General features: G+C 42.3%; 1 protein-coding gene across 1 annotated transcript in view; it reads right to left on the reverse strand.

The window, feature by feature from the left end:
• Positions 1-1,815: 1,815 nt before the first annotated feature.
• Positions 1,816-16,755, reverse strand: part of LOC121390334 (E3 ubiquitin-protein ligase MIB2-like) — a 32,895-nt gene continuing 17,955 nt past the window's right edge. The window contains exons 12-18 of the mRNA XM_041522121.1: positions 16,326-16,480; positions 15,615-15,744; positions 13,881-13,983; positions 8,531-8,613; positions 6,573-6,751; positions 4,986-5,206; positions 1,816-2,537 (exon numbers count right to left, since the gene is read on the reverse strand). Of these exons, the coding sequence (XP_041378055.1) occupies positions 2,497-2,537; positions 4,986-5,206; positions 6,573-6,751; positions 8,531-8,613; positions 13,881-13,983; positions 15,615-15,744; positions 16,326-16,480 (912 nt within the window). The 3' untranslated portion in view covers positions 1,816-2,496. The remainder of the gene's footprint in view (positions 2,538-4,985; positions 5,207-6,572; positions 6,752-8,530; positions 8,614-13,880; positions 13,984-15,614; positions 15,745-16,325; positions 16,481-16,755) is intronic.

A 16,755-nucleotide genomic window follows, 5' to 3' on the forward strand; every position in this document is an offset into this window, starting at 1 on the left:
GATCTTAATTATCTATAATACAGGATACCTAAATTAATTATATTACATGTATTAGTCTAATGATAAGTTTATTTGGTTAGTTCTGCACGAAAATGTTTAACAAATAAGTCAGAATACCTAAAAAAAAATCACCCAACTAATATAATGATAATATATATATATATATATATATATATATATATATATATATATATATATATAACAATATAATAACGATTTAAATAATGGGTTTATCTACTTGTATGTAATACACAGTTTGTGCTTTGAGACCAGATTCAACAACTGTGAACCAATAACCATTTTTAAACAAAGTGTATTAACCCCAGGAACACGTTTGGTAGTGTCAGGGTTGGGGGGGGGGGGGGCTGATATCTGATATCATAGTCATGTTATAGGTTAGAAATTGTACATAATAATTTATATGAACTGAAAATATCTAGGTGTATATATTATATATACATAAATACACACACAGGCCCGTTTGTGCTTTGAGACCAGATTCAACAACTGTGAACCAATAACCATTTTTAAACAAAGTTTATTAACCCCGGGAACACGTTTGGTAGTGTCAGGGTTAGGGGGGGGGGGGGCTGATATCTGATATCACAGTCATGTTATAGGTTAGAAATTGTACATAATATATGAACTGAAAATATCTAGGTGTATATATTACATATACATAAATACACACACAGGCCCGTAGCTAATGGGGGTCGGGGGGGGGGGGGGGGGGGGGGGGGGGCTTTTTTCAATATGCCCCCGGACCCTTCCCCCCCCCCCACCATAAGCCTAAACGATCCCCCTCTCAAAATCCTGACTTCAGGCCTCCGACACACACACATCCACACACACACACACACACACACACACACACACAGAGAGATAAACACAGACACACACAAACACACACACACACACACACACACAGACATAAATACACACACAAACACACACACACAGACACACACAAACAAAACACGCACACATACGCGCACGCACACACACACACACACATATATATATTCCTTTATGAAAAAAAAATGGGGGGTTAACAGAAATGGAAGAAAGAAAGATAGAAGGAAAGAAAGATTTAATTTAAATATTAAATTTCAAAATGGAGAATAGTACACTTTGTATTATTAATCCATGGCTATGGGAATACTATTAAATGGTATAATTTAACAATAACGAACCCATTAAATTAGTGTTATTAACACAGACTCGGCGCTTGAGATCCGAGTTCACGCTCAACAATTTAGTTTTGAAGTCCAGGCTAACATATTTAGTTTTGAATCCCAAATTGAAATTTTTATAGGTTGTACTATACCAAATATACTCCCATAAACGACCATATTAACGTTTGTGCTTAAAACACTATATGCAATGTATCAACCCAATTATCAATCTAATTAAAATTAGCTCCACTATTACATGTGGATCTAACAGCAGCCCGTTGGAGCTCATGTCCAGTTGACCTTTCATTCGACCAATCAAAACCTTACTTGCAAAATCATGCCAGTGATTTTAAAAGAATTTGAAAACATTCGGGATTATGCCGAGGGTATACGAAATGTTTCGGGTGAACTAATTTCAATATAAAACTTTATATAAAATTCGTTTCAAGACGGAAAAAAAACCGTGATGGTATAGCCATAAAATCTGTTTATACTAGTATACAATCCAGAGTTTATTACTTCACTTTCCCCCTGTTTTTTTAATGTTGAAATAGACCAACAAGTTCGCCTATTACATAAATAGTCTCGCCTGATATTTTTAGAATTTGTATGCTCCCGAATAACGCTATAAACGGCGAAGTGTAATTGGTCGATATTTGAATTGTTATTTATAGATGAAATGCCACCTGGACATGGGAGTCCACGCAATGATGTTAGATCTACCAGGGTAGACCCAGTAGAGCTAATTTTAATCAGATTGCCAAATTATGACCCATAAACTGACGAAAATGGTACCTTTCATGGCTCATTTTCAGTATAACCAGATGTTTGTGCGTAAACCCTAGTTACGCACAAAATCTTAGTACTTTTTTTTTACAGGTACCCTATACATGTTCCAAGCACAAGGCTACTTGACACAGTCGTACTACATGAAATACAATTGTATAAAAAAAAATCTCAGATGAAACTTTTTTTTTTTTTTTTACAACCAACGCACTCACATTTACCACCAATTACAGGACGTGTGGTGTTCAGGGAAGTTATTTGGTTTAGTACAACCTTATCAGCTATACTGGGACTCTTCTGTTTTTCACTATTGCTGCTGTTGTTTGTTGTTTTTGTTGTTGTTGTTGTTGTTGTTGTCTCTTGAATTTTGGAATCAGGCTCTTATTTAATCCTGATTTGAATGTCGTATAAGCTTTCCTGGGACTCTTCTATCTTCCATTGTTGTTGTTGCTGTTGCTGTTGCTACTGTTGCTGTTGTTTTTGTTGTTATTGTTGTTGCTGCTGTGTTTACTGTTATTTTTGTTGTTGATGTTGTTTACTGGACTTTACATGCTTCCTGGCGTTGTTCGCTGGAATCTACAAATAAGAAAGAAAGAAAGAAATGTTTTATTTAACGACGCACTCAGCACATTTTATTTACGGTTATATGGCGTCAGACATATGGTTAAGGACCACAGAGATTTTGAGAGGAAACCCGCTGTCGCCACTACATGGGCTACTCTTTCCGATTAGCAGTAAGGGATCTTTTATTTGCGCTTCCCACAGGCAGGATAGCACAAACCATGGCCTTTGTTGAACCAGTTATGGATCACTGGTCGGTGCAAGTGGTTTACACCTACCCATTGAGCCTTGCGGAGCACTCACTCAGGGTTTGGAGTCAGTATCTGGATTACAAATCCCATGCCTCGACTGGGATCCGAACCCAGTACCTACCAGCCTGTAGACCGATGGCCTAACCACGACGCCACCGAGGCCGGTGGAATCTACAAATATAACACCATTCATGAGTTAAGATCAGTGAAACGTTTTGGGTGGAACGTAGCCCCGTGGTAAAGATCTAGCCTGATGTGCGGTCTATCTAGGTTCGATCCCCATCGGTGGGCCCATTGGACTATTTCTCGTTATAGCCAGTGCCGTGGTATGTGCTTTCCTGTGTGTGGAATTATGCATATAAAAGATCCCTTGGTACTACTGAAAAAAAAATGTAGCGGGTTTCCTCTCTTCGTCTATATGTAAAAATTATAAAAATTTTGACATCCAATAGCCGATGATTAATACACCAATGTGCTCTAAATCTAAATTGTTTGTGCCAATTTTGGAGACAATTTTTTAAAGATTATTTTTTAAGTCAGGTTAGTGGGCACCTCTCCTTGAGGGGCAGGACGTAACCCAGTAGTAAAGCGTAGCCCAGTAGTAAAGCTTGATGCGCGGTCGGTCCAGGATCGATCCCCGTCGGTGGACCCATTGGACTATTTCTCGTTCCAGCCAGTGCTCCACAACTGGTGTAACAAAGGCGGTGGTATGTACTATCCTGTCTGTAGGATGGTGCATATAAAAGATCCCTTGCTGCTAATCGAAAAGACTACCCCATGAAGTGGCGACATCGGGTTTCCTCTCTCAATATCTTTCTTTCCTCTCCTTGAAGGAGTTGCGACCATTTCTATCGACTAAGCTGCTAACTCTTAAAATCTTTGACACCCCCCCCCCCCCCACCGACCCCATTCAAAGTTCAAACGCCTTTGCTTTAGATCATACTAGTTAGTGTCATTGATATGAATGATTATTTAAGACACATTGAATTACTTAAAGTCCCAGACGCTACTTTGAACCCGTCAAAATGGACATTACGTTTCGTTAACCTACTAACCTACAAACCTGTAACATATCTGGGTAAAGTTACAATAGGAAAGAAAGGAAATGTTTTATTTAACGACGCACTCAACACATTTTATTTATGGTTATATGACGTCGGACATATGGTTAAGGACCACACAGATATTGAGAGAGAGGAAACCCGCTGTCGCCACTTCATGGGCTACTCTTTTCGATCAGCAGCAAGGGATCTTTTATATGCACCATCCCATAGACAGGATAGCACATACCACGGCCTTTGATGCTCCAGTCGTGGTGCACTGGCTGGAGCAAAAAATAGCCCAATGGTCCCGCTGACGGGGATCGATCCCAAACCGACCGCGCATCAACAGAGCTTTTACCACTGGGCTACGTCTCGCCCCTAAGTGTAATGAAGTCAATTTTATTTTGACAGCGCTGGTGGAAGAATTCTTCAAAAAGATAAGTCGACGGCGAACTCTAAGAAAAACGAAGATAAATACGCGCCTCTTCACATCGCCGCTGTCAATAACCTTATTGACGAGGTCAGAGGCCGTCCTCTTTTCAAATAGTTTCCAGTGACGTCACCGGATTACCTGAGCATTGCCAAGACGTCACATACCACGGCCTTTGATATGCCAGTCGGCTGCACTGGCTGGAGCAAAAATAGCCTAATAGGCCCACTGACGGGGATCGATCCCATACCGACCGCGCATCAAGCGAACGCTGTACCACTGGGTTAAGTCCCGCTCCTAAGTTACAAGAGAGAGAGAAATAGAGAGAGAGAGAGGAGGGGAGGGAAGGGGAAGGGAAGGGGGAGGAGAGGGAAAGCGGGAGAGATGAGAGGAGAGAGAGGGAGAGAGGAGGGGAGGGAGGAAGGGGAGGGAGAGAGAGAGAGAGAGGAGGGGAGAGAGAGAGAGAGAGAGGGAGACGAGAGAGAGAGGAGGGAGGGGGGGAGGCAGGAAGACAAAAAATAGGAGTAAGAAAGAAAGACCGATAGAGGGACAGAAAATAAGATACAGAGAAACAGAGGGAGAGTCATAGAAACGGCAATCTCTCTCTCTCTCTCTCTCTCTCTCTCTCTCTCTCTCTCTCTCTCTCTCTCTCTCTCTCTCTCTCTCTCTCTCTCTCTCTCCTCCCTTCCCCCCCCCCTGTAATTGTTTCACGAACAGCATGTCAACATAATTAGTATACCAGAACGGTGTGCGAGTCTTCGCTGGATGAGCGTTTCACACATAGGACATTTCTCCACCCTCAGACAGCATTCCCGACACAGAACCTTGTGGTCGCATGGTTTAATGGTGATGACCGCGGTCTTGCAGAGACATTTGGCGCATGGCAGATTGAGGTTGAGCAGCGACTCCAACGAGATCGAAGTCGCTTCCGGTGTTGTTGATAGTGTCACCCCGCTAGACCTGAAGATGAAAAATATAGATATAATCTGTGATTAATATTCTGAGTGAAAGGGGAGGGGATGGGAGTGGAGGAGAGAGAAAGAGGAGTGGAGAGAGAGAAAGAGAGTGAGAGAGAGAGAGAGAGAGAGAGAGAGAGAGAGAGAGAGAGAGAGAGAGAGAGAGAGAGAGAGAGAGAGGGGAGAGAGGGAGAGAGATGAATGTTAGCAATCTAGAGAGAGTGAAGAGAGAATGAAGAGAGAGTGAAGAGTGGTCAGAGAGAGAGAGAGAGAGAGAGAGAGAGAGAGAGAGAGAGAGAGAGAGAGAGAGAGAGAGAGAGAGAGAGAGAGAGGAATGTTAACGATCTAGAGAGGGTGAAGAGAGAGAGTGACGATAGAAGAGAGTGGAGAGAATGAATAGAGAGTGAAGAGTGATCGAGAGAGAGAGAGAGAGAGAGAGAGATCTAGAGCGAGAGAGATGGTGAAGAGAGATCGAGAGCGAGAGAGAGAGAGAGAGAGAGAGAGAGAGAGAGAGAGGGGGGATGTTAGCGATCTAGAGAGAGTGAAGAGAGAGAATGGAGAGAGAGTGAAGAGAGATAATGAGTAGAGTGAAGAGAGAGAGGGAGAGAGAGAGAGAGAGAGACAGACAGGCAGAGGGAGGGAGAGAGAGAGGGAGGGAGAGCGAGAAAGAGATTAAGACGGATGTACAGACATACCAGACAGCGACAGACAGTAAGAGAGAAGGAGAGCGAAAGAGATAGTGAGACAGTGAGTAACAGACAGAACGTAAGAAAGAGAAAGAGGAGGGAGAATGAGACAGAGAGCGAAAGAGTGTTACAGAGAGATGGAGAGTTACAGAGACTGAGAAAGAGAAAAGGAAAAAAAGAGAAAGAAATGTTTTATTTAACGACACACTCAACACATTTTATTTACGGTTATATGGCGTCAGACATATGATTAAGGACCACACAGATATTGAAAGAGAAAACCCGCTTCATGGGCTACTCATTTCGATGAGAGAATTAAAGATATAATATTAATTTTTCAAAAAGGTGGGTGAGTGTCTTTAATTTACCTTTCTCCACCAGTAGCTCTGCAGATTCGTAGTACGCTCTGTGACACGCCAGATGTAAGGGGGTGACCTCATTTTCATCTCCTGGATTAGGAATCTTTTATATGCACCATCCCACAGAAAGGGTAGTGCATGCCACGGCCTTTGATATACCAGTCGTGGTGCACTGGCTGGAACGAGAAATAGCCCAATGGGTTCTCCGACGGGGATCGATCCCAGACCGACCGCGCATCGACCGAGCGCTTTAACTCGGGTTTACAACATCCATTCACTCGAAGCTCGTTTCTTACTCTCTAACAATTGAATGTTAAGTTCTTACCTGGAATCAATGCATGACTGGATTCCACGGCGAATTGTTTCATTCTTTGCCGCCTGCAACGCTGTTGCTCCTAAAATATTACGTATGTCGTAGGAGGCCCCCTTTTGTATTAACATACAAGCGATCTTAACACGTGACTCATCCTCGCTACAGGACTGCCGTCTCAGAAGTTCAGCAAGCTAAAAACAAAATATATATTATTCATATAGTATAATTATTGTACTATACGCTATTGGTTTGTGAAAGATTTAAAAAAAAAAGTTTATTAACCCCACAAATATATATGGTAGTCAGGCGCGGATGCAGGATTTCTGAAAGGAATATTTTTATTTATTTAAGCATTTAGAACAGTTAATATAATCGCGTTTCCATTTAAAGGTTATGGTGGGTTTTCAAAAGGGTGGGGGGGCGGTCTGGACCCCCTGGATCCGCTACTGGTAGTGTCAGGGTTGGGGGCCCTGATATCACTACCTCACAGTCGTGATAATATAAACATAACATGAATACATGTGGTACATTACAACAGTTTAATTAAACATGAATACCTAACATAATTATGTAATATATGGAGTTAACAGTGAAGTTACGAAGGAGAAAAGGTTTAGAGGGAAAAAAGAAAGAAAAAAGGAAAGAAGGAACGAATGAATGTTAATGTGAAACATATGTTTGTTTTTGTGCAGATGAAAACAAACACCAAAAAAATGCCAATAATATTACATTTGACTACAAATCGGCACTCATCCTATATTGTAATTATTAGACAATGTACAATATTTTCAGGTATTATAACTTATTTTATAGCAACACCAATGTATACCCATTTCTCTGGCATTCGTTCATCCATCATCCGTCAGTCAACTTTCCTCTGAAGTCTATCTTGGCCTAGTGTTTTGATTGAATTGTTCTGAAACTTGGTATGATGATCATCTGGATTACTCTCCACAAACTTGTAGATATTTCAGAAATGTATGACTTTTGAATTATTAAATTAAAAAACCAAATTGAAAATTTGAAAGTCTATTTTCTTCCCGAGTTCTGAAACTTGTCACTATGATTATCTGAGGCAGTCGCCACAAACTGATAGGGCAATATTTAGGAACATTTGAATTTATGAATCTATATTCAATTAAGCGAAATTAATTTAAATTTGACATTTTAAAAGTCTGTGTTCTGGAGATTTGGTTGGATAATTGTGAAACTCAATACAGTGATTTTCTGAGTAGAGATATATTTTTAGAATTTTTGATTTTGTGAATATTTATTAAATTTAAATATATTAAATAGAAATTTAACATAAAAAATCTGTCTAATACTAATAGAGATATATTTTGGATATTTTGAATTTGAATTAAAAAAACCCAACCAAACAAAATAAATTTAAATAAAAATTCAACATAGAAAAATCTTCTCCATGAGTATTAAATTTATAAGACTTTAAAATATAAATTTAATATAGAGTTTTTATTTGATATCTTTGAACGTTTTCATCAACACTTTGTTTATATTGTTTCAAGACATATGACATTAAATCAAAGAACTTTCATACGCACAGGTACTGCAAGTGCTACCCACTTTCAATACCAAAGCATATGAAATATCTTAGATTTAATGTCATTTGTTTTCAAAACAATTGCAACAATAAAAACAAATTTCCCGACAATTGTAAGAATGGTCCTCAGATAAGATATCGGGGATGGGAGGTGAGGTGGGGGCAGGGCCGTACCCTGATCAAAATCCTGGGGGGGGGGGGGGGGCAGTACTTTTTATAAACAAATGAAACACTATACAAATTAAACCCTGAGATATGTATGCCTCCCGGGGTGGGGGGTGGGTGGGGGGTGGGGGGTACGGCCCTGTGGGGATGGAAGGCGGTGCACAGGTGCGAGTGCAATCATGCCTCTCAAAAATAAAAATTCCTGGAAGTTTCCTGCCCTGAATAAAAATGGCTAAATAGTTACCAGATCTCCTGAATTTTTGGAAGATGCGACTGCCAGGTGAAGTGGAGTGTTACCCAGTTTGTCCTTCAGGTTCAGACTTGCCCCTGAAGCAGACAAATCAAGAAAAATTACTTTTTGTTTAAAGCGACAGACCCCAGTTTTTAAATACTAAGGCATATTTTTTACTACTAGAGTCGGTTTTGACAATAGAAATCGTACATTACGTAGATTTTATTGTTTAAATTATCCATTTCCGTACATCCGTAGTGTTTTAGGTCATCTTGGTATTTTAATATGTTTAAAAACGCTCATGGGTCTGAGAAGTAATGGTTATGGAATCGAGCTCTAGACTATTTTTAGGGACATTTCACCGTGCCAAAGTCACAGAGTCTTGTTTCACTTTATCCAAATTAGATACTGGTTTGTAGATTCACCAAACTTTGTGTCCATTTTCACGGTTTGAAACTAGGGTCTGCGCTTTTAATGGTCCATCAATCAGTAGTCAGCACATTTTATACTATGGCTATTTGGTGTCTAACACAGGGTTACATTGGGACTTGATCGACAGCACCGGCCTCGGTGGCGTTGTGGCAGGCCATCGGTCTACAGGCTGGTAGGTACTGGGTTCGGATCCCAGTCGAGGCATGGGATTTTTAATCCAGATACCGACTCCAAACCCTGAGTGTGCTAACACAATGGGGGTGTAAACCACTTGCACCGACCAGTGGGTTCAACAAACTTGATCCTCTGTGGGAAGCGCAAATAAAAGATCCCTTGCTGCCTGTCGTAAAGAAGAGTAGCCTATGTGGCGACAGCGGGTTTCCTCTAAAAACAGTGTCAGAATGACCATATGTTTGACGTCCAATAGCCGATGATAAGATTAAAAATCAATGTGCTCTAGTGGCGTCGTTAAATAAAACAAACTTTACTTTTGATCGACAGCAAGAGAGGAAACCTGCCGCCGCCATACAGTCAGCTCTTAAATAAAAACAACACAATATATCGTGTGTGCATAAACAGGTCCTGAAGTCCGTACATATCACGGCGTTCGGTGTGTGCCAGAGTCCAGTGGTAAATCACTCAGTACATGCGCGGTCGGTGTGTGCCAGAGTCCAGTGGTAAATCACTCAGTACATGCGCGGTCGGTGTGTGCCAGAGTCCAGTGGTAAATCACTCAGTACATGCGCGGTCGGTGTGTGCCAGAGTCCAGTGGTAAATCACTCAGTAGATGCGCGGTCGGTCTTGGGGTTGATGCCCGTTGGTGGGCCCATTGGGCTATTTCTCGTTCCAGCCAGTGCCCCACGACTGGTATATCAAATGCCGTGATATGTGCGATCATATCTGTGGGATGGTGCGTATAAAAGATCCCTTGCTACTAATGTAAAAAATTTTGCGGGTTTTCTCTCTAAGATTATATTACAACATTACCAAATGTTTGATATCCAATAGTCAACGATTAATAAATCAGTGCTTTAGTGTCGTTGAAGAAAAACAAAAACAAAACTTCGGTGCACCAGATTTGTAGCACTGCCATTGCTCTGGTAAGAACAGGGAATAACTCCAGTCCACCAAGGACAGGGGATAACTCAAGTCCATCAAGGGCAGGGAATAACTCAAGTTCATAAAGGACAGGGAATAACTCAAGTCCATCAAGGACAAGGAATAACTCCAGTCCATCAAGGACAGGGGATAACTCAAGTCCATTAAGGACAGGGGATAACTCAAGTCCATCAAGGGCAGGGAATAACTCAAGTTCATAAAGGACAGGGAATAACTCAAGTCCATCAAGGACAGGGAATAACTCAAGCCCATCAAGGACAAGGGATAACTCAAATCCATCAAGGGAAGGGAATAACTCAAGTTCATCAAGGGCAGGGAATAACTCAAGTACATAAAGGGCAGGGAATAACTCAAGTTCATCAAGGGCAGGGAACAACTCACGTCCATCAAGGACAGGGACTAACTCACGTCCATCAAAGACAGGGAATAACTCAAGTTCATAAAGGACAGGGAATAACTCAAGTTCATCAAGGACAAGGAATAACTCCAGTCCATGAAGGACAGGGGATAACTCAAGTTCATAAAGGACAGGGAATAACTCAAGTCCATCAAGGACAGGGAATAACTCAAGCCCATCAAGGACAGGGGATAACTCAAGTCCATCAAGGGAAGGGAATAACTCAAGTTCATCAAGGGCAGGGAATAACTCAAGTACATAAAGGGCAGGGAATAACTCAAGTTCATCAAGGGCAGGGAACAACTCACGTCCATCAAGGACAGGGAATAACTCACGTCCATCAAAGACAGGGAATAACTCAAGTTCATAAAGGACAGGGAATAACTCAAGTTCATCAAGGACAAGGAATAACTCCAGTCCATCAAGGACAGGGGATAACTCAAGTTCATCAAGGACAGGGAATAACTCAAGTCCATCAAGGACAGGGAATAACTCAAGCCCATCAAGGACAGGGGATAACTCAAATCCATCAAGGGCAGGGAATAACTAAAGTTCATCAAGGGCAGGGAATAACTCAAGTTCATAAAGGGCAGGGAATAACTCAAGTTCATCAAGGGTAGGGAACAACACACGTCCATCAAAGACAGGGAATAACTCAAGTCCATCAAGGACAGGGAATAACTCAAGCCCATCAAGGACAGGGGATAACTCAAATCCATCAAGGGCAGGGAATAACTAAAGTTCATCAAGGGCAGGGAATAACTCAAGTTCATAAAGGGCAGGGAATAACTCAAGTTCATCAAGGGTAGGGAACAACACACGTCCATCAAAGACAGGGAATAACTCAAGTTCATAAAGGACAGGGAATAACTCAAGTCCATCAAGGAAAAGGAATAACTCCAGTCCATCAAGGACAGGGGATAACTCAAGTCCATCAAGGACAGGGGATAACTCAAGTCCATCAAGGGCAGGGAATAACTCAAGTCCATAAAGGACAGGGAATAACTCAAGTCCATCAAGGACAGGGAATAACTCAAGCCCATCAAGGACAGGGGATAACTCAAATCCATCAAGGGCAGGGAATAACTCAAGTTCATCAAGGGCAGGGAATAGCTCAACTCATAAAGGGCAGGGTCCATCAAGGACAGGGAATAACTCATGTCCACCAAGGACAGGGAATAACTCACGTCCATCTAGGACAGGGAATAACTCCAGTCCATCAAGGACAGGGAATAACTCAAGTCCATCAAGGACAGGGAATAACTCATGTCCACCAAGGACAGGGAATAACTCCAGTCCACCAAGGACAGGGGATAACTCAAGTCCATCAAGGGCAGGGAATAACTCAAGTTCATAAAGGACAGGGAATAACTCAAGTCCATCAAGGACAAGGAATAACTCTAGTCCATCAAGGACAGGGGATAACTCAAGTCCATTAAGGACAGGGGATAACTCAAGTCCATCAAGGGCAGGGAATAACTCAAGTCCACCAAGGACAGGGAATAACTCAAGCCCATCAAGGACAGGGGATAACTCAAATCCATCAAGGGAAGGGAATAACTCAAGTTCATCAAGGGCAGAGAATAACTCAAGTACATAAAGGGTAGGGAATAACTCAAGTTCATCAAGGGCAGGGAACAACTCACGTCCATCAAGGACAGGGAATAACTCACGTCCATCAAAGACAGGGAATAACTCAAGTTCATAAAGAACAGGGAATAACTCAAATCCATCAAGGACAAGGAATAACTCCAGTTCATCAAGGACAGGGGATAACTCAAGTACATAAAGGGCAGGGAATAACTCAAGTCCATCACAGGGCAGGGAATAACTCAAGTTCATCAAGGGCAGGGAACAACTCACGTCCATCAAGGACAGGGAATAACTCACGTCCATCAAAGACAGGGAATAACTCAAGTTCATAAAGGACAGGGAATAACTCAAGTTCATCAAGGACAGGGGATAACTCAAGTTCATAAAGGACAGGGAATAACTCAAGTCCATCAAGGACAGGGAATATCTCAAGGACAGGGGATAACTCAAATCCATCAAGGGCAGGGAATAACTAAAGTTCATCAAGGGCAGGGAATAACTCAAGTTCATCAAGGGCAGGGAACAACACACGTCCATCAAGGACAGGGAATAACTCACGTCCATCAAAGACAGGGGATAACTCAAGCCCATCAAGGACAGGGGATAACTCAAATCCATCGAGGGCAGGGAATAACTCAAGTTCATCAAGGGCAGGGAATAACTCAAGTTCATAAAGGGCAGGGAATAACTCAAGTTCATCAAGGGCAGGGAACAACTCACGTCCATCAAGGACAGGGAATAACTCACGTCCATCAAAGACAGGGAATAACTCACGTCCATCAATGGCAGGGAATAACTCAAGTCCATCTAGGACAGGGAATAACTCCAGTCCATCAAGGACAGGGAATAACTCAAGTCCATCAAGGACGGGGAATAACGCAACTCCATCAAGGACAGGGAATAACGCAAGTCCATCAAGGACAGGGAATAACTCATGTCCATCAAGGACAGAGATTAACTCAAGTCCATCAAGGACAGGGAATAACTCATGTCCACCAAGGACAGGGAATAACTCATGTCCACCAATGACAGGGAATAACTCACATCCACCAAGGACAGGGAATAACTCACGTCCATCAAGGACAGGGAATAACTCAATTCAATCTAGGACAGGGAATAACTCACGTTCATCAAGGACAGGGAATAACTCACGTCCATCAAATACAGGGAATAACTCACGTCCATCAAGGGCAGGGAATAACTCACGTCCATCAAGGACAGGGAATAACTCACGTCCATGAAGGGCAGGGAATAACTCACGTCCATTAAGGGCAGGGAATAACTCACGTCCGTCAAGGGCATGGAATAACTCACGTCCACCAAGGACGGAGAGTCCTACGAATTAGCATCGCATCTCGGTCGAACACGGTACCACCAAGTTACATTCTATACTCCCCATTTTGGTAACGGGTGTCATCAACAAAAGTATAGGGACGGAGATGCGACACCATATGTGTACAGGGAGCGGGATCTAGCTTTGTTAGCAGATTGCTAGGCTGAAGTGCAAGGGTCGGAGGATCAAACCTCCTCGGTGGATCCATTCTTTGATATGGGGTTTTTGTTCGTCCCAACCAGTGCCCCACAACTGGTATATCAGAGGCCATGGTATGTGCTGTTCTGTGTCTGGGAAAGTGTAATTAAAAGATCACTTCCTAGTAAATGATAAATGTCACAATTATATAATGACCGACATCCAATAGCTGGGTGAGTCGTTAAATAAAACCTTTCCTTCTTTCCAACAGCCGATGATTGATAAATCGATGTGGTCTAACTTTATCTTTCATATTAATTCAAAAAGGTGGGTGAGTGTCTTTAATTTACCTTTTTCCGCCAGTAGCTCCGCAGATTCGTAGTACGCACTGTGACACGCCAGATGTAAGGGGGTGACCCCATTTTCATCACCTGAATTGAGTGATGCGCTTCCCTGAACATAGAATACAACAGTTGTTTAACAAAACCCCAGCACGAAAAAGACATCGACTATTAGGTGTGAAACTATGGTAAATGCAAAATATAAGTGATCCCTGAACACAGAAAAATACTCAGACAAAATACCACATTTCACTGCGATGATTACCATTTCCTGAAGTAGATGTCGATTAAGGAAAATAGCTGTCAAAAATCTTTATAATGTACTGATTGTAAACTTAAATTTTAGTTCCATATTATTGGAAGGATTTGTGGCATCCAAAATGAGGCACCATTGTAAAATTGTATTTACCATACACATCTTATTCATTGAAAAGAAGCTTTAGTTTCATTTTATTCCAAAGAGTTGTGGCAGCCATTTTTAAATATTGTTTTATATGTTAGTGCAAACATCAAGTTTCACAAAATAAAAAAAATAAAAAATAAAAAATCACTAAGGCCCAAACCATTGGCATAGCCAGGGATATATATGGGGGGGGGGGGGGGGGGGGGGCAAGCAGAAGGTGGTGGTGGAAAAGTGATGTGTAACAGAACGGGGGACATGACCACTGGTATATCCAGGACTTTATATTGGGAGGGGCACCCACATTGGGGTGGTGAGATAACAAAACTGTCTATTAGTCGTGTTAAGTTGCGAACTGAAAGAATATGTAACGTTGTGAGGTGTAAAGAGGTGTGATGTGGGCATTCCCACCCACTCACCTCCCCCCCCCCCCCCCCCCCCCCCTCTGGTTACATTAGCTGGTAATTTTTCAATTCGTGACACATTCTTAAAGCAGTCGTGAATGCATCATGCATATCCGTAGGTGCACCGTAGACACAGTCGTGATAGTCGGAGGTAATCGTGGGACTATGCTAATCGGCAGGCCCTTTTATGCGAGTCTTGCGGACGTCGGAGTAAACCGAGAGACAGTCGTGAGGAGTCTTAGTACAGTCGGAGTAATTCGTGGCACATTCCGGATAAATCCTGATGAGTCGTACGGTGTTCGTCAAGGTACCTGTGGAGGATTACTACGTCATAGCAGTTCGTAATGAATCGGCTTCAAGAACGTAGTGCAATCTCAGTATTAACTTACAGTAGTCGTGAATAGTCGTAGAGAGGTCGTGAGTGAAGCCGATATATGCCGATTTCGGCTACAATTCGGGTGCACACGTGGCAGGATAGGATCGGGGATATTCGTGGCAAAAATCATGTATATGTGTAACAGATAATTATCAACCTCTACTGAGGGGATTCGAACCATAGACTCTTAGTACGAGAGTCCAGCGCTTTACCAACTGAGCTAATAGGGAAATCCCCACTAGCTACTGCCAGTAGGAGCACTTTATACCAACACTACTACATACTCTCCCCTCGAGTGAAGCTACCTCCCGGAGCTGTGGGCCACGGGTAGTTGAACTGTTACGGTTCCTGACTGGGTTATAATTGTATTCTTGTGTTAAAACACACCCAGTCCCTACGTCGGCTCCATATGTATCAGATAAATATCAACCTCCACCGAGGAGATCCGAACCACAGACTGTCAGTACGAAAGTCCAGCGCTCTACCAACTGAACTAATAGGGAAATTCCCTCTAGGAGCACAACACTACTACATATGTGACTGGGGCTTTACTGGGCACACACCTCGACAATAAGCAGTCTGGCGCACTGCACGTGGTTGTTGTTGACTGCGATGTGGAGTGGAGTAAACAAATGTTTGACCATCTTGGAGTTTGCAGTCCCCTTGTCTCTCTGTAAAATCCTCTCCACGGCCCTGTGAGAAAAAGACATCTAATTATTTCATATCTGTTCAGCTTGTTTGTCACGACAAGTGTTAATAGTTATTGGTTAGTAAAAGGGTGTTAGTGAGAATAAGAAAGAGAAGTGAAGAGGGATTAAAAAAGACAGTAAGGGGTAGAGAGTGATGAATGGAGAGACGAATGGATGGATGGAGAGAGAGAGAGAGAGAGAGAGAGAGAGAGAGAGAGAGAGAGAGAGAGAGAGAGAGAGAGAGAGAGAGAGACCGAGACAGAGAGAGACACACTAACAGACAGACAGAGATGGTGGAAGCCCCACTCTACCATTTAGTACCATTTAGAGATGGACAGATGGAGAGGAAGGGAGAGACAAAGAGAGTGATGGATGGACGAAGGACGAAGGGAGATGGGGGAGAGAGATATAGATATAGAGAAGAGGGTAGAGAGAGAGATAGGAGAGAGAAGGGAGATAGACATGTAGGCATAGAATGATATATACACAGACAAAGACAAACACATAGAGAGAGTGATAAAGATAAAGACAGACAGATATTCGGTGTAACCATTACATCACCAAATCTACTTGTGGTCCACTTACAAGGGGCAGTCTCGGAGTGAGGCGAGCTGTATGGGGTTAAATCCCTTGTTGTTGGTGACCGTAAAATCGATTCTTGCGGCCCGGCAGATTATATCAATGGCTCCCTGATTCCCTTTGGATATAGCGTCATGCAGAGCTGTGTCTCCTTCATCATCCTAGGAAACAAACAATCAAGCAGATGGAACATTAAAGTCCCAAACTCTAGTTTCAACCCGTGAAAATTAACACAGTAAGTTTGGTTAATCTATAAACCTGCAACACAACTGGATAAAGTTAGAAGAAATGAAATGGTTTATTTAATGATGCACTCTACACATTTTATTTATGGTTATATGGACCACACAGACATGAGAGAAGAATCCCGCTGTCGACACTTCATCGGCTACTCTTTTTGATTAGCAGCAAGGGATCTTTTAAATGCACCATCTCA

This window comes from Gigantopelta aegis, chromosome 15 (assembly GCF_016097555.1).
Source record: "Gigantopelta aegis isolate Gae_Host chromosome 15, Gae_host_genome, whole genome shotgun sequence".
NCBI classification, from domain to species: Eukaryota; Metazoa; Mollusca; class Gastropoda; order Neomphalida; family Peltospiridae; genus Gigantopelta; species Gigantopelta aegis.